At 37.4% G+C, this 18157-nt stretch overlaps 2 protein-coding genes across 2 annotated transcripts; both read right to left on the reverse strand.

The window, feature by feature from the left end:
* Nucleotides 1-2797: 2797 nt before the first annotated feature.
* Nucleotides 2798-3747, reverse strand: LOC124370436. Its single transcript, XM_046828720.1, has 2 exons — nt 3622-3747; nt 2798-3463 (listed from the first exon to the last, which is right to left on the reverse strand). Exons 1-2 carry the CDS (start codon nt 3723-3725, stop codon nt 2902-2904), a joined length of 666 nt encoding a protein of 221 aa, XP_046684676.1. The 5' UTR covers nt 3726-3747; the 3' UTR covers nt 2798-2901.
* Nucleotides 3748-8520: 4773 nt separating this feature from the next.
* Nucleotides 8521-11610, reverse strand: LOC124370434. The gene is made up of 2 exons (XM_046828718.1): nt 11061-11610; nt 8521-9144 (listed from the first exon to the last, which is right to left on the reverse strand). Exons 1-2 carry the CDS (start codon nt 11502-11504, stop codon nt 8521-8523), a joined length of 1068 nt encoding a protein of 355 aa, XP_046684674.1. The 5' UTR covers nt 11505-11610.
* Between the last annotated feature and the right edge of the window lie 6547 nt (nt 11611-18157).

Here is an 18157-nt window from a genome sequence, read left to right on the forward strand (position 1 = left end):
ACCATACAGGTAGTTCAAGTCTTCGCCACCAGGCTGCAGCACGTAGTTCCAGTCTTCACCACCAGGGTGCGCGCATGGTGTGAGGCGCGGGGTGGGGGATGTCAGGGGGCGGGGCTTAGCCGCCATCTTGGTTCACATAACCTCCTCTCTACCAATCAGAACGCTGTCTTAAGCGGGCTACACACGTATCCTTGGGGAGAACCTTTTGCACCTCTTTACTGCGCATCACGTCTCGCGCAGGGAGCCGAGTCGCTCCGACTTACTACGGAAACGCCCGATCTATCACGTGCTTTCGTCGCTTTTTATAAAACGCGATTACTGTGACTATTTAATATGTAAACTAAAACATGTAAATAAAATACCAAACTATTAACATAGCAATACACTTGTTTTTAAAATAACAATTATGGATAGTAGTAATACTTACATTAAAGACTACTGTAGAAACTTCAACAATTTCTTATTTAAGTAAAATTGTCTAAATTTGTACAAATATTTACAGGTGGTTTTCGTTGCAATTTGATTTATTCCATTTCTTGTGAGTTGCCTAGAAATAGAAATAGCCGTTAGGTTTTACACTTATTATTTTCATTAATCATTTTCATAAAATTGTTGGTTAGAACTGAAAGATATTAAGTATAGACTTACTTCTAAAGAAATAGACTCGACGACCTCCTTTCAATTTACAGGAGTACAGAAGACAATGTAAATTAATTATCAGATTTTTAAGTTTAGTAACGTAGCATGACAAACCCACATTGTAATTTTTGGCAAGAAATTTCTTTTAGATTAAAACAAACGAAAAAAACAATTAAACTTCACAAATTTACCTCTTCCCAAATGTATATAATAACTTTAAATTGACTACGAACCTGTCTCCTCCAACTTTGTTGTCAGCTTCGGCAAAAGGGCGTCTAGAGCAATTTGTTGACACTCTTCACTTGTAGGTTTTTTTGAAATCCTTGATTTCTTTTTTTTCTTAAGTGAGAGAAATCGCCTTTGTGGATCGATATTTTTGCTTTTGCCTGACTTCACATCGGGAAACGAAGGTCCCGTCACTAAGCAGTTGCTGTCCTTGCCTATAGGTTTAAGTTTTAATTGAAGTGATTTAATAGCATGCTCCCATGTCTTGACTTCTTCTATGGATTCCATTTGGTTTACTATTAATTTGAAACTGTCTAACAACTGCATCTTTTTACCCTCGAGTGCAGAACTGTTGTCTGTGTTTGTATTTCCAATGTCTTCTAAAATTGCGGCTTTTTTCTGCGCCAGAGGTATTACTCATATCAATGTCAATTTGTAGATTGCACACTTCATCTCCTGACTTTTCAGTGTTTTGAGTAGCGGTTGATTCCACAGACTTCAATTTCCGGCAAAGTAAGTGAATATGCTTGCACATGTTCCACTTTATGCAGGCGTCAATGCAAGTGCAGCTGTATCTGTGGATGCACGCAGAACAATGTTTGCATTCAATGCGACAGTTGCAGTCCGGGTTTACAAGTCTCACGGTGTAGACTTGTCCTAATGATGATGCAACTTCCCAACAGGAATTACCGTAGTTTTACAATCAGATTTGCGTCCATTTCTAGCGATGTTTTGTGGCGAGATCGTACATCTTTTAACTTTGAAGTTAATTTGCCTTTTTCTAATATTGTTAATCGATCGAAGAGTTTTTGCTTCGTCATCTGCATGATGGCATGAATAGCCCTATCTAGTCGTTTTACATTCTTTCCTTTCAGAAACAAATGTTTTATCGTTTTGTGCATACTTTCAAGATGCATGTTCGTATTCACCCCTGCATTGATCCTGTAACAATACGCCCATCGCATGTAGCAGTGTGAATAGTAAGACTTGCCTATGTGATACTCGCCATACTCTTTAGTGGTCTCATCTTCACACAACGCGTCTGTTATCGAAGGTAGCATCTTCATGAAAGCAATTTGATCAGTTTCTTGAAGCAAAGTTCTTAGTTTTTTGTAAACCTCTAACCTTTTTTCTTTTTCTTTTATTTTAGTCAGGTTTGTTTGCCAGGCCCTGTCCACGTGCCATGTACAGTAAATGCGTTTTTCTACAGGGCCCATGACTGGTAGCCATCCATTGTAGAATAAGGCTACGGCCACACTCACCGTTTTTGTCGCTGCGTCAGAATCGCATGCGACGATGACGTTGCGTCAGAATCGCAGACATGGGCCACACTCGCCGTCAAAAACGCAGATCTCAGTGGCAAAGATGTCTTCTCTAAGTGAAGCAGACTTATTATTAGTGTTAGCTGTTAGATCTTATTTGAAAAAGAAAAGAAAGAGAAGATTTGGTATTCATCCAATGAACACAGTGCGTTTGAGCCAAGGCCAGTTTTATACATTAATGAGTTTTTTGCGTAATGATAATGAAAAGTTCTTCTCTTATTTTCGAATGAGTGCCACATCGTTTGATGAACTATTAGCTCTAGTGAGAGATGATCTGTCAAAACAAGACACCAGACTACGTCTGAGTATACCAGCAGAGGAACGCTTAGCTGTAACTTTGAGGTACGTAACAAAATGTGACAATTACTCTGATATTATAATAACATTTGACAAAATATATTAAATGCTTCAACGTTATCAATTATTCCACGTTCCTACTTTATATTGAAATGGAAAAGGAAAATTTAAGGAGGCGAAGTTCAGTCGTCTCTACCACTTAACCTCAGAACAAATTTCATGTTATTATAATTTTAAATCCATTACTTTAATAGTTATTTGTAATAGATTATAATTGTATTTGTTGTTGTAGGTAAATGAGATAGCAAAATATCAAATCAAACAAGTAATATTTGTAATGCAAGAGGTTATGTAATCTTACATTTAAATAATGCAGTAAAAATAATTAACACTTTTGCAATGAAGGTGTCCAGTCCAATTACAATTCTTCAAAAACACTAAACACATCCGAATTATTGTTACTAAGCGATTCAGAGGGTGTAGGGGACTGAATGTTAGCCTGGCGCTCTCTTGGAGAAGCATCCGTCCAATTAGGGTAGTTATATTGGGGATGATTAGGGACGTTTGGTAGCTGCTGCCACTGGTGACTTGAGTGGGCAAAAAATGCAGGGGGAGGGTTATAGCGTTCTACTGCCAAGGCTTGCTGCATAACTTCCGTAAATTTCATCCGAACCCACAATTTTTTGTCAACAGGAAGGTTTTTTAACATAGGCAAAAAGGATAGTAGAAAGTGCTTATCAGCTTCTTCTTCTTCATCCGTTGGCTTGCTTGCATTTGTCAAATGTTTAAGTACGGCCATTTCAAAGGGAGTCTGTCGATATTTTTTGTTGATACGGTTAGGCGCTGCTTGGTTGGGCGCTACTTGGTTAGGTGTTGCTGGTTCTGAAGCAACTACCTCAGTCAAATCTTCGTTGTTTTCTTCAGTAGCCGCATTTTCGTTTCCAATGTCGGGTTGCTCATCAGGAACATTGGTGGTTGTCCTGCAAGAAAATAGCTCTTCACCATTGAGTTCAGGATAAAAGTTAAACTCTCAAATTTTTTACCTACAACAAGTTAAACCTGTTAAAAAAAACAAGTTGAAAAAGGTTAGGTTAGGTTAGGTTAACAGATTTGCTAATATTTTCTTATTAATTCTTACCTCCTGTCAGTGTTGTTCGCAGTGAGGAACAGCAGTTGATCGAAGTACACATACTTTTTCTTCTTCTTTTGGCTACTGCCACTAGGTAATTTCAAGTTTTTCATCTCCCTCGCAAAACAATCTCGTAGTGATTTCAATTTTTTAGCAATTCCTATACTGTAATAAAGACAGTTTATGCAATTATATACTTGATCAAGGATACATGTTAGTAATGTAAATTACATTAACCAACCAGAAAAGTCCAAAAAGTTAGATTTGTTTCGTTTCAGGTGGGGGGGGGTTGGGTTTTATGTTCAAGTCCCCAATAATAAACTTGAACAACTAACACAGTGTCTTATTACTGTGAGATAAAATATATATCTACAGATTTTGTTATTTGTTTCAGGTTTATTGCTACAGGAAACACGTTCAGATCTCTCGCGTTTGAATACCGAATTGGTAGATCGACTATAAGTAAACTCATCAGAGAAACTTGCACGGTTTTATGGGCTACTATGAAAGAAAAGTTTATGAAACTGCCAAATACCGAAGAATGGGAAGAAATTGCCAATGGCTTCAATACTCGTGCAAATTTTCCAAACTGCATGGGAGCCTTGGACGGAAAACATATCCGAATAGTGAATCCTCAAGGAAGTGGCTCGGAGTATTTCAACTACAAACAATTTTTTTTCTGTTGTGTTGCTTGCTTTGGTTGATTCAAACTATTGTTTTACTGCAATTGATATTGGTAGTTACGGAAAAAATAGTGATTCTAATATTTTTAGACAGTCTGCCTTGCACAATCTGCTAGTTAAGGGAAAACTTAGTATACCAAATGATCAAAGATTGCCTGATTCTGAAGATGACACCCCAATGCCTTTCGTCATTGTAGCAGATGAAGCTTTCTCAATGACTCAACATGTTCTTAGGCCATATGCTAAAAGAAATCTAACCACACAAAAAATATTGTTTAACTATCGGCTTTCACGAGCTCGTCGATTTGTTGAATGCACTTTCGGTTTACTTGCTAACAAATGGCGAGTTTTTCATGGTGCTATTTGTTTGGACTCAGAATTTGTTGTAGAGGTTGTTCAAGCCGCATGTGTTTTACACAACTTTGTACGTGTAAGAGACGGTTTTCAGTTTGAAGACACCCTGTCTTGTCCTTTAGAAGACATACCCGTGTTGGGCACTGGCGGCGCCCCTTTGACTGCAAAAGCAATCCGCGATAGATTCGCCAATTATTTCACATCCCCCGCTGGAAGCGTTCCTTGGCAATTTGACATGATTTAAATAACTTACTCTTAAGTATGCCATTAATAATATAGGAAAGTTTTGTAAATGAGCTTGATAAAAGTGTACATTACTGCTTTATAAACTGAAACTCCCTTAGATATGAACACATCATATTTATATTATTTTTTATTTATAATATTCAATGCTGTTCAGTTTCATGTAATGTGTGCATAACATTGATAGTTTTAGTAATTGTTGTGCTAAAATTATAGTAATTTCTGTAAAACCTTACAGTCCTACATTTTATTTTGTACGCTACAGGGAGCGATTACGATTTTTCACGGAAGACTGGAGTAAATTTTTTTAAGCAGTTAAATATTCTCTCTACTTGCACAATTACTGGAAAATGTGGTTAGGTTAGTTTTTCAGTCATTGCTTATTTTTTGTAAATGGTCTTGTTTTTATGAAAATAAATTCATTATTATTTCAAGTACTAAAATTTTACTCACCTTCTTTATTTTTTTCCTCATTAGTCATCTGCTCCCAGTTCGAAAGCACTATCCTGGCCACCTCAATCCATAGCTTAGATTTTAAATCACGGTTACTGTAGTCCTTTAATTTAAGATCCCAAAGTGGAGGACGGATGCTCACCTCGTTAATAAATAGTTCGGTGTCAAACATTTTAACTAATAGAATTATTACAACAAAGAAGACACTTGTCAAAGAGGTCACAAATAGAGTGAGGTGACTGAAATGGTATAGGAAGTAAGAAGAGTGGGGAGGGACAAGTTGCGACAGGAACGGCGAGTGTGGCCACCTTCATTTGATAACATAAGCTGCGTTTTCGTCGCAGCGACCGAAAAACGCTACATGTTGCGTTCGAATCGCTGCCGTCGTGGCAGGACGGCCAGTGTGGCCGGCTCCCATTTAACTCCATTCTAAACAGAGATTCTCCTATCGTTGCGATTCTGACGCAGCGACAAAAACGGTGAGTGTGGCCGTAGCCTAAGTCGGCCATATCAGACATGAACACCGTTGGCTTCAGCTGGTCGCCTAATCTCTCTTTAATGAAAGAGAAAAATGTGCCTACTGTTTCGGAGTCGATGCGACTACAAATAAAAAATGCACATGGGAACCCTTGTCGCATATCATCAATGACCATTAGAGTGACGACCTCGTAATCATAACTATTAAGTCCGTGGGTCCCATCAACGCACACACAGTCACTGCCGAATTTTCTTAACATTTCTTCTTGAGCGGGAGTCATGATTCCCAGGGCAAAATCCTCTTTTTTGAAAGTTGTGTACTGCTCAACTACTTCATTTTGTGGTTTATACAACAAGACACAACTCTTGGCTGACATGTTCTCCTCCTGTACCCACGCATCTACACTGACAGCATCATTCTTATGTCGCACAGTCTCATCTAAACCAAACTCTGACTCAATATTGTATAAATCTTGTTTGGTTAAAAGATGGACTCGGTCCAATTCTTGTTTGTTGACGGTACAAACGCACATTGTCAAGTATGACATCGAATGGAATTTTGCTCGCCATACTTGAAGCTATTCTTTTTCTCTCTTCTAGTGATAAGTTCAAGTGTGCCAAGTCAGTTTTGTGCCCTACGTGACTGGGAAAATACACCGCTGTTACCTTCCCGTCATTAAAATAGGTAACCCTAATGCCACAAGGACAATATCCATTTATTTTCCTCGTACCTTGAATTTTTAGTTCTCTTTTTCTAGTTTCCTTAGAAGGTTTTGGGTTAAAAACCCCAGACCTACTACAATGCAAATGACTTTTTATAACTGTATCGCTGTTAGTTTTAATTGGATCGGATGTTTTCTTTACAAAGCAGGTTTTAGAAATGCGCTCAGTTTCTTTCAACCACAAGTCAAATGCGTTCACACTCTCAAAATACAAGGTCTCTCGTTTCAAATTTATATCATGCACAACTGAGCAGTGATGATCAAAATCTTCAAGTTTAGTAGCAACATTTTGACATATTGGACAGCGAAAATTTCCTTTCATGTCCTTTTTTATATCTACATTATGTACATTTCTCATATGCCGTTTTCAAACAAAATTGTCTGTTAAATACTTTGTCGCAGAATCTACAAATAAAATTTGGAGGCATACTGATTAAAATAGTAAATTTAAAAAAAAACACTAATAAATATTACTACAACAATTTCTACATAAATCCCATACACTCTAAAGTACACTATTTACAACTACCGAATGATATACACACATACGCCAAAAGAACAAGGTTTGCAGTATTTGCTGGTGTGGGGGGGGGGTGACGATTGTTGCAACAAAACACTACGACGCGACGTCTCGCTAAAACAGAACTAAAACTGCTCTACCGGTACTTATTTACCTACTTGAAGATTAAAGCGTTAACCATGAAACACTGTAACTACACTACATGTTTGCAACAGTCAAAACAATTAATACAAAATACTACACCAACTAAATAATATACATGCAGAAAAAATTGTACACAAACAATTAATTAGTTTCACTGACAGATCGCAATGGCTTGATCTTTTAAGCCCCCCACACACCTTCGAACATTTCACCCAACCTGACCTGGCGTCGTACCCAACGCCCAACCTGTCAAGTTAGACGTTTACCCCCACACTGTCGAACGTGCGATCGAGCAGGTTGGGTGTCTTGTCAGTTGTATTATGGATTTCGAGACAAGTGTAGCTGTTTGTGCTGGCGCTTTTTGTCTGAAACGACAAAAGAAGAAAAAAGATCGACGCTTGTGGTCTAAAAAATGGTTTTTGGACCGGAGTAAGTTTAGCCATATGTCGCTTCTTGCTGAACTTGCCATTAGTGAGCCTCAAGACTTCAAAAATTATCTAAGGATGAGCGAGGAAAGCTTTGAATATCTATTCGGAATACTGTGTGAGCACATAGAAAAAAAAAGATAGCCTTTTGAGAACCTCAATTCCTGCAAAAGAACGTCTTGCAGCCACTCTCCAGTTTCTAGCCAGTGGTAGGAGCTACGAGAATCTGAAGTTTAGTTGTGCAATATCTCCGCAAGCACTAGGAAAAATCATACCAGAAACTTGTGCAGCTATTTTTGATGTTCTAAAGGAAGATTTCATAAAGGTAAGTACAAATATTTGTTAATTAGTTTTAACTCACTCTTTTCTTCTTACATTATTATAATCCATAATTTACACAATTGTTTTTTGAGCGCAAAATTGGTTATTGTCGCGCGAGAATAAAGCAGGAGGGTACGAAATGAGTATAACCATCTTCCGAGAGCGACAATAACCTATTTTGCTTCAAATTTATCCTATTACGTTATTACTTATTTTTTAGGTCTAAAAAAACACACATAATTTCAGAAAAAAAATTATTTTCAAATCTATCTTTTATAAACTTTTCAAAAACATCAAATTTAAAGTCATCAAATAACAAAAAAAAAGCTGTAACAGAAGATGCTGTTGTCAATGTAATAGCCTATTATAAAACAAAACGAACAAACAAAGATGAAAAAGCAACTTATTATACATTGTCCTCGCTGACACCGGGTAGATTCAAATACTGTTTGAGTTCATTCCGAACTTCTTGTTGAGCAGTTTTTTCTTGAATCGCTAGTGCTTGACCTGCGGTAGGTTTAGTTGCTGCCGTTTGACTTTGAGCAGGTTCTGGTAAAGAAAAATTCTTAGGACAACGTACAGTTTGAGGTGAAATATCTACTTTTTGTTGCTGTACATGTTTTTTGCTGTACTTGTTGTTGTAGATGTTGTCGTTGTACCTGATGTTGAGTAGGGTTGATTTGGCTTTGCACATAATATGGGTCAAAACTGAATGTCTGATGTTGATAATTTTGATCTTGTAAGAAATATTCAGCGTCAGCCGGCCTATACGGATATGGATTGTTGTTTTGATTAGTGTCCATAAAATGGTTAAGTGATGGTATATTCCGTTGGGTTGGCTGTTGTTCTGTCAATATGGCCGCAGATGCTTTCAAACTGCCTAACTTACCGTGGAACAAAACATCAGATATAAGCTTTTCTGCAATTACTTGTTGTTGACGGTCCATATCTTCCAGTTGGAAGCCCACGTTGTTTCCAAAAGCCCGGAACTTATTCTGATTACATAGGACAGACGTAGCTGTATCCAAAAATCGTTCTTGTTTCTTTTCAAAATCAGATATCTTTTTTCGGTTTGTTCGAGTAGTTGATCCTGGGTTAGACCTACTTGATACTGATGGGCGACTTACTGGTGTACTTGATGGTGATGGGCGTATATCAGCGTGTATCCCTGTAGATGCGTCATCTTGAGCCTGTAAAAAACACAAAAACTGGGTTTAAAACAGTTATATATAACAGCACGTCAATCAATATTACCTCAATATAACATTGTTAATTTTAATATATTATAATTTTAACTTTTATGTTTACTTTTTGCAGTTTCCTTGCAATGAATCGGACTGGATGAACATAGCTGTGGACTTCAAAAAGTACTGGCAAGTTGAAAACTGTGTCGGCGCTATAGACGGAAAACACATAGCGATTCGTCAACCTCCGAAAAGTGGGTCATACTACTACAACTACAAAGGGTTCCACAGCATTGTTCTTTTTGCTGTGGTCAATGCTAATTATGAATTCATCTATGTAAATTGTGGTACTAATGGAAGAGTATCCGATGGTGGCGTACTTATGGAAACTGATTTTGGAGAGTTGCTGGAAAATAAGGAATTGCACTTGCCGTCACCAACAAGCTTCGATGACAGGAGAGACGTTTGCCTCCCTTTTACATTCCTTGGAGATGAAGCTTTTCCTCTGAAGGAAAATCTTATGAAGCCCTATCCAAACAAAGGAATCACCCACGACGAAAAGATTTTCAACTATCGGATGTGCCGTGCTAGGAGAGTGGTGGAGAATGCGTTTGGCATCTTAGCGACTCGATTTAGAGTCCTTCTTTCGACAATGAATGTTAGTGTAGAGAGGGCAGAAATCATTGTTTTGGCGTGTTGTACTTTACATAATTTTCTACGCCAGAAAAGTCCAACCTACCTAACTCAAAGTAGTGTGGATTGGGAGGACACTTCAGCAGGCCAGTTAAATGAGGGTGAGTGGAGGCAGAACACGCAAGAACTTCTTGGGTTTAAAAGAATGAGGCGGGATGGCAGAGAACAATCAATTGCCAATGCAGTTCGAGGTTGGTATAAAAGTTTCTATAACAACGAAGGAAGTGTTGATTTCCAAGAAAAAATGATTAATAAGCGTTGACAGTTCGGTATTGAGTGTAAACAAGTGCGATGATATAGTTAACAACAACAAAAATTATAAAATATGTTGATTTTGCTATGTAGTCCTATCTTTTTCAATTTGATAACTAAATATTGGTGAACTTTGTACATTTTTTCTAATTCGTTTAGATACCATAACTGTGTCTTATTTATATTTTAATTCGCTAACTTTGGAAAAAAGCAATGTTGTAGTTTATTTAATTATATTGAACTTAGAAAAAAACTAAAGTGTATTTGTTTTCCCTTTAACGTATGCCTAAATATTACTGTATTGCAATTATATATTGCAATTTTGATTAATATATTCATTCTTGAAATTTAACTTTTATTATGTAAACTTATTAGATAAAAAATTAACTTATATTACCCTTCAAACATGTGCCAAAGAGCTTTTTGTCACCCACGATATTTTTAATATTGAGGTATGTTACTCTGAAGACAGTTCTAAGTAAAAATAAATAGGAAGGTAGATAGAAGTAAAACCAAAACAGATGAAATTCCTAGGAAATATACGCGTTTATTCATCACCATGAGCAATGCTCAAGGCTACACCTCTGTGGGGTTAAGTTAAATGATTGAATATCTATAAATGTTAGAAAACTTGCACAACATTAACACGCAAAGGATATGAGTTTTATCCTAATTATTTATTATTATTTATTTATCATAATTATTAAATAGTTTTTATCTTGGGGGCAAAATTATAGTCTATTGCAACGTACTACGAAATTAAGGAATAAAGTTGAATTTTTCAAACATCATTGACATAATGTTATACTGTTTATATATATAAATTAGTTTTGTGCTGTTTTTAACTTTAATATAATTTATTGTAATCTAACTTAACCGTACGAGGTGTTGTCCAAATAATGACCTAGCGCTCAATCCTAAGTAAAAATAAGGAAAGTAATAAACAGTAAATTGGTAACAATTAAACTGACACTTACTTTGGTTATTTCGTCCTGCGTTTCCGCTTCCACGTCGTCCACTCCTTCTTCATCTTCTTCAAGGGACGCAATACTTCTGGATCTTTTGCCGATCGAAGATACACCTTTCCTGACTACCTCTTGGTCTGTTATGAAAAGCAGTAAATCAAAATACCAAAGAGATGGTTCATACACATCATCCTGACCACTTCCGGTAATCTTTGATTTTTCAACCTTTTTCAGCTCTCTTCGGAACGATGCCCTCAAGGTTTCGATTTTGGATTTGACAAATTTCTCGTCGCAATCCGGATTAACTTCCTTGCATTTTTCAACGAGAACGGAATATCCTTCTTTTCTGATATTTTTGTTGGAATAATTTTTACTTTTTATGTCCCATAAAGCTCGTTGCTCCCTATAAAGTTCAATAAACTCACACCAAAATGGTTTATTATCGTTAAACGACATTATGAAACTGGCCTCGCTCCGAAAAAACAAATAACAAATCTAGTACTACGCCACTGCACTAGGGAAACTGAGGTCTAGCCAGTCGAGCCGCTCGACAGTTCCCCCACACACACAGCCCAACATGACAGGCGCGCGGTTGGAGTTGGGTGGTGCTGTCGTACCCAGCATCCAACCCAACAAAACCATCGCGCATGTTGGGTTGGAGCCCACACACTCTCGAATATGTTCGACAAGACGTTGGGTTCCCAACTGCTCGACCAACATGCAGCGACGTAACTAGGTTATTCAGCACCCGGGGCAAACACCTATTTTGGCGCCCCTCCCCCCCACCAATTGAACTGAAACTAATTCCTTATAACTCCTCTTAAAAAGTGTGGTGTGTCCATCGGTACCGGGTACGCTACATTAATACTATCTTGAATCTTGATCTTAAAATACTCAACCTCAAGTTCAAAGTATATAGGCCTAAATATATTTGGTAAATAATAGAATACGTATTTTCAAAAACAAATAGTTTATTTCAAAACAACACCATTTATACTAAAACACTTATGATAGTAAATTATGTAAAATATTGATTTAAACATTTAATTGTTCTTAGAATTTAACTTTTCGGGCTTTTCTTGCAGCAAATGTACTGACAATCTCACTGAAGCATAGTTTTGAGGCTACCTGGTGCTCAATGGAAATAATCCCTAGGTTTGTCAGCCTCTGTTGCCCTGTCAAATTCCGTAAATAATTTTTTATTATTTTAAGTTTACTAAAACTTCTTTCATTCGAAGCCACTGAAACCGGAATTGTCAAGAAGATCCGTAAGGCAGTCATTATGTTTGGATATACATCCTCCATTTTGTTCACACACAAAAATTTCAGAAGATCAATCGAATTGGCTGTTTGGATATTTGGTACTAAATCCAAACCATGGTATTTGAAACTTTCCACTTCAGTTGCCAATTCGTCTTTGTCCAAGTCTTCTTTATATTTGGAGGCTAATTCAATTGCTTTAGCCTTTAGGTCATCCCCACTCATTGTTCCAAAGCTAGCTCCGTTGAGAAAACCAAACAAATGATTTATGTTTTGAATAGAGTTGAATCTTTCTCTGAGTTCACAAAGAATGCGATCGACGATTTCTAATAGCTGCTGTTGAAATTTCTTCTCTTCTGAGAATTCAGGTGCTTCATCTTCGGCATTCTCATCAAACATGCGCTTTTTTCTTCTCTTTCGAACTACTTTGAAATGAGGATCAAGGCCAAGATTTGTTGCCATTTCTTTGGCTTCTTTCATTGCAGCGTTTGAATAGTTTTGCCCTTTCCGAGTCTAGTTCAGAGATCAATCGACTGATGTGTTTGGCCGATCTATGTATGGTGATATTCTCCACTTGTAGGAGCTTGTTCACAATGTCAATGCGGGTCAATTGCTTGTACCAAAAACAGGAGAGAACTATAAACTCAAACTGCTTGACATTTTTCAAAAGATTAGCTGCTTCAGTTTTTGTTTCATCTGAGGTAGTTAGGCTGGTTCTGAGGTCATTTAAAGCATTTATAATTTTACCTAGATGCTTGTATATAACTTGTACAGCTTCCCTCTTAGTCGACCATCTGGTGTTACTTTGTAGTTTTAGAGATAGAGGGACATGTTTTAATAAAACCTCCCATCTATTGGTCGAGGAAGCAAAAAAATTGTACAAGCAGTTAAGAGTTCCAAAGTATGACTGTACCTCCCCTGACATACTAGCAGCATTTGCACCTACTAAATTTAAGGAATGAGCCGCGCAAGGCACAAAATAAGCCAGGTTGTTTTCGGCAAGAATCCTAGATTGGACGCCTTTGTATTTGCCAGCCATATTCGAACCATTGTCATAGCACTGGCCCCGGCAGTTCTTCAAATCTAAGCCATCTTTTTTGATTTTCTCTGAAATTTCTTGCGAAAGACCCAATCCAGTTTTTTCACCAACTTTTACAAAATCAATAAAACTCTCCACTACCTCCGGACCCTGTTCGGTGATTTTCACATAACGAAGGACTTGAGACATTTGCTCCAAATGACTTACGTCGGGAGTACAGTCAAACATAATTGAAAAGTATTTTGAAGCCTTGATGTCACAAAATATGTTTTCTCTGACTTTTCCTGCAATAATGTCTAAAAATTCATTCTGGATGAGCGGCGAAAAGTAACTGACTTGGCCTTTTTTATGGCGAAGAATGTGCTCTTTCAGAGGTGCATGGTAATGAGATACTAGTTCAATAGTGTTCAAAAACCTACCGCATCTAGGGTCACTGAAATCCAGGTTTTCATTGGAGCCTCGTAATGGGCTGCCATCTTTTGCTAGGTGTAAGATTACATCAATGATAGCATACAAAACACCCTTCCAGTGTGCCTCTTCAAGTGCAATCATGTCTTGTAGTTCTTTGTCAATGCCAGAACGTTTACTTAAACTAGATTCTAAATTTTTCCAAGCACAAAAGCACTGTTTGTGATTTAAGGAGTTCTCATGCTCAGGAATCCGTTCACTCAATTTCTTCCACTGAGTGAACCCTTCATCTTTGGCTAAAGCAGAAATCTTATGTGGATGTTGATGTTCAGTGTGCGAAAAAAGTTTGCATGGGATACAATACAAGGAATTGTTTGATTTGCTATAGACTAGCCATGTTCGATGTACTTTTAAGCCATTAGGCATAATTTTTGTAAACCACTCTTTAGTCAACTGTCTCCCATCTCTTAAAGTATTGTTAAGATCAGGTTCTATTTTCCCTTCATTCAATAATCTCGATACGAGAAAACATCTGTCTGCATCCGAAATGGTATTAGGCCACTTCCCCGGATCTTTTAGATCAATAGATTTAGTAGACTCACCATGGGTTGGATCAGTTGTCAAACTCGTAGACGTACCATTATTATACTTTTGCTCCGGTTGAAACATCTCGATCTCTTCACCCTCGACGTCATCCTGGGTGACCGTTGGTACAACTGGAAGTTCTTCCAGCTGAAGATTTTCCGTACCAAGATTAGCATTAGTTGAAAACACGTCTTGGACTGCATCAGCTGATGACCCTCCATCTTCAAAAGTCGTACTTGTACTACAGCTGATTTCATCTGAAAAAATAAAAAATTCGAGTTACCTTCATTCGATAAAATAATATTATTGGTATATTTGTCAATTTGTGGTAGAACTTAGCTGTTTAAATTGTGCCGTATTTATCTAAAAGCATAGTTTAACGCTAAATTAAACAATACTGCCGACAAAGCATCTCCTACTATACTATTTTTTTTAAATAAATTATGACGTTCTTAGTTCTTGGTTAAAGCGAAATGTCGTCTTCAAGTGTGACGATGACTAGATTTGCTGCTTGTTAGCGTTTCTAAGAAATAGCTTAAGAAGAAGAAAGCTTAAACCCTGTGTTCAATTATATATTTTTTAAACACAGATTCATATCAATAGTACGCTGCTACAGTTACAGAAAAGTTAATTATGATATATTTTTAAGGTTTCAATAAGTTAATCATTAATCTGTATTAGTTAATAAATACAAAGTAACAAAGTACTGTATATCTATCTTACCTACCTTTACTGTTTGTTTCATTTAGCCATGATGATAGAAGAGACGAGGATTGATGTGCTTCTTTTTTTCTCTCTTTAGCTCTTTTGCGATTTTCCGCACCAGACAGTTTTTTCGACATGACTAATATTCACAAACACGAAAATAATATTGCTAGTAACACTCAAAGAAACAGCTCCGCAACCACTTTACGTGAACCGAACCACTGATGATGTATATAATGAAGTAGAAGTATGAACTATTGTCAACAATAGTAGTGCACAACTGCACAACATACGCAGTTAGTCTGTTAGTCAAGGTCAGGCCAGCGAGCATCGATGTGTTGTGTTTGTGGCAATGTGGCATGTGTGGTGCGGTGAGAGGGATGGGGGAGCTGCGGGTGGGAGCCGGGAGGGGAAGGAAGTGTCTGACGCCGCGCCGTCCTAGTGAGTCATTCCACAGATAACACAGTGTGCCCATACTCGTTCTGTACAAGTTCATGCAGACCGTAAACATGATTCGTAAATAGTCAGATAGCATTCATCATTTCACTTTGCATTTTCTTAGACTTAAATCAAATAAAAATAATAAATATAATGATTTTCTTTTGCAACACACCTCGCATTAAAAAATATTTTCAACAATTTTTATTAGAAAAATCTGTGGCCGTGTTGGCGCCCCCCCAACAACTTGCGCCCGGGGCACATGCCCCGCGTGCCCCCCCCTAGTTACGTCGCTGCCAACATGTTCGATAGTGTGTGGGGGGCTTAAGGCTTGTCACTACACGTGATAAATCGGGCGTTTCCGTGGCTGGTCGGAGCGACTCGGCTTCCTGCGCGAGACGTGATGCGCAGTGTAGTGGTGCAAAAGGTTTTTCCCTAAAGATATGTGGGCTACACACGGTCAGTTCGGTGTGTTCACTTCTAAAGGGCCAAGTACACGGGGCGAGTTTACAAGCTACAAGCCGACTTTTTTACAAGCAGCTCGTAAACTAGCCCAGTGTACTCACTGCACTCGCTTAAAAGCTGCTTTTAAAAAAGCTCTTGAAAAAGTTGACTCTGCCGGCGACTTTACACGCCACTCGCCGGCTTTTGAGCGATTTAGATTGTAAACTAGCCAAGTGTACTCACAGTAGCTTGTGGATTGTCCAGAAGCAACGAGTAGAACGGTCTTTAAAATGTCGGAGGAATTAGTTCTATCGGGAGTTTTAGTTCTATCAAAAGTGATTAAAAAAGAGTTAATTAGACGACAAAACGCGAAACGGAAGAAGAGGAAAGAGTGGGTGAAACCGTGGGTAGGAAGACGTACTGAATATGGTGCATCACATACATTACTGAAAGAGCTGAAAAACGAAGACAACGCAGCCTATAGAAATATGTTAAGAATTACAGGTGAACAGTTTGATGAGCTACTGGAAATGGTTCGCGGAAAGTTGTCAAAGCAGGACACGACAATGAGAATGGCGATTCCAGTAACCACAAAATTAGAAATAACATTACGATATTTAGCGACTGGTGATTCGTTTAAATCTTTGGAGTACCTGTTTCGAGTTCCAGAAACAACAATATCCAGGTTCTTACCACATGTACTTACGGAGATTCGTTGCGTGCTTCGTCCATTTATTAATGTAAGTGTAAATATTTTATCTTATTTTTATTTTCAAAACTTGCATGAATGAAGAACATTTTGCCCTTGTATTAAGTAACGTTGGTTTGAAATATGGAAAAGGATGGTAAATATACACTTCTCAATCTCAAAACTTGTATTTAAAAATTTATCTTTAACAAAATGAAATGCTTTTGATACATAATATGTTAATTAAATGTTTACAAACGTATTTATCATTGCTCTTTTCAATATGTCCTCTTCCTCGTTTGAAGAACAAACGGACGCTATTGATTGAGGAGATTGCAATGAAGGAAATTTGTCATATTGATGTTGAACTGATTCATCGTCCAATGTGTTTAACTTACAACGAGTGATACAATTTTGTATCTCCTGCTGTAGCAGGATGGCTGCCCGATTAGGTAGCTGACGCATTTCTGATGCGACATAACTGCCAAACAGGTCATATGGCTTGTCCTCAGTAGATTTGTTTGCTATCTCATCTAATTTTTGGATAGCTTGAGCTATTTCTTTGTCTGGTATACTATCTGATTTTTTTTTAACCTTTTTTTCGGCTGCTCAGGTGGCTTCATAATTTCAGATGATGGAGCAGTGATATTTCCCCCGATGTCAGGCTCATCTTGGTCAATATATCAGAATACACTGTTGATCATGGTATTCTGTTAGACAAATTGTATAAAAGTGGAATAAGGGGTGTTAGTCTTAAATGGTTTAGGAGTTATTTACTAGAAAGAAAACAGTGTGTTAAAATAAATTCGTACATCAGTGAAATGGGTATAATAAAGCAAGGGGTTCCTCAGGGCTCTGTTCTGGGAGCAACCCTTTTCATAATTTATATAAATGATCTATGTAATGCCAGATTTCAAGGAAAAGTTACATCATTTGCCGATGACACTGCCCTTTGCTATGTTGGTAGAAGTTGGGATCTGGTTCAATCGTCAATGCAAAACGATCTTAAGGCAATTCAATGGTGGTTTACCAATAATAATATGCTATTAAGTGCAGAGAAAACCAAGTACGTAAATTTTAATGTAAAGAAGAACATTATTTTTGATATTAATCTGGAATATAAGTGTGCTAACTGTCTTATTTACCAGGGAGTTTGTGGGACGGGTAAATGTGCTGTTGTGAAAAGAGCGGAATACATTAAGTATTTAGGAATTAATCTTGACGAAAGAATAAACTGGAAAATTCATATCAATAAATTAAAAAACAATTTAAACAATATTTTGAGATACTTTTATTTTTTACGAGAAATGTGTAATGAAACATTGTTACGAATGTTATATTTTGCTTTGGTCCAAAATAGATTAGAATATGGAATAGTTTTTTGGGGAGGGACATATTTTTCAAACATTAAGCCATTATACATTCTGCAAAAACATTTCATAAGATTAATATCCTTTAAAAATAGAACTGAGTTTTCACGTCCTCTTTTTGAACATTTAAAAATACTTCCATTACAGTACTTGTTTGTCTACAATGTAATGA

This window comes from Homalodisca vitripennis, unplaced genomic scaffold (genome assembly GCF_021130785.1).
Source record: "Homalodisca vitripennis isolate AUS2020 unplaced genomic scaffold, UT_GWSS_2.1 ScUCBcl_179;HRSCAF=1516, whole genome shotgun sequence".
Classification (NCBI taxonomy): Eukaryota; Metazoa; Arthropoda; class Insecta; order Hemiptera; family Cicadellidae; genus Homalodisca; species Homalodisca vitripennis.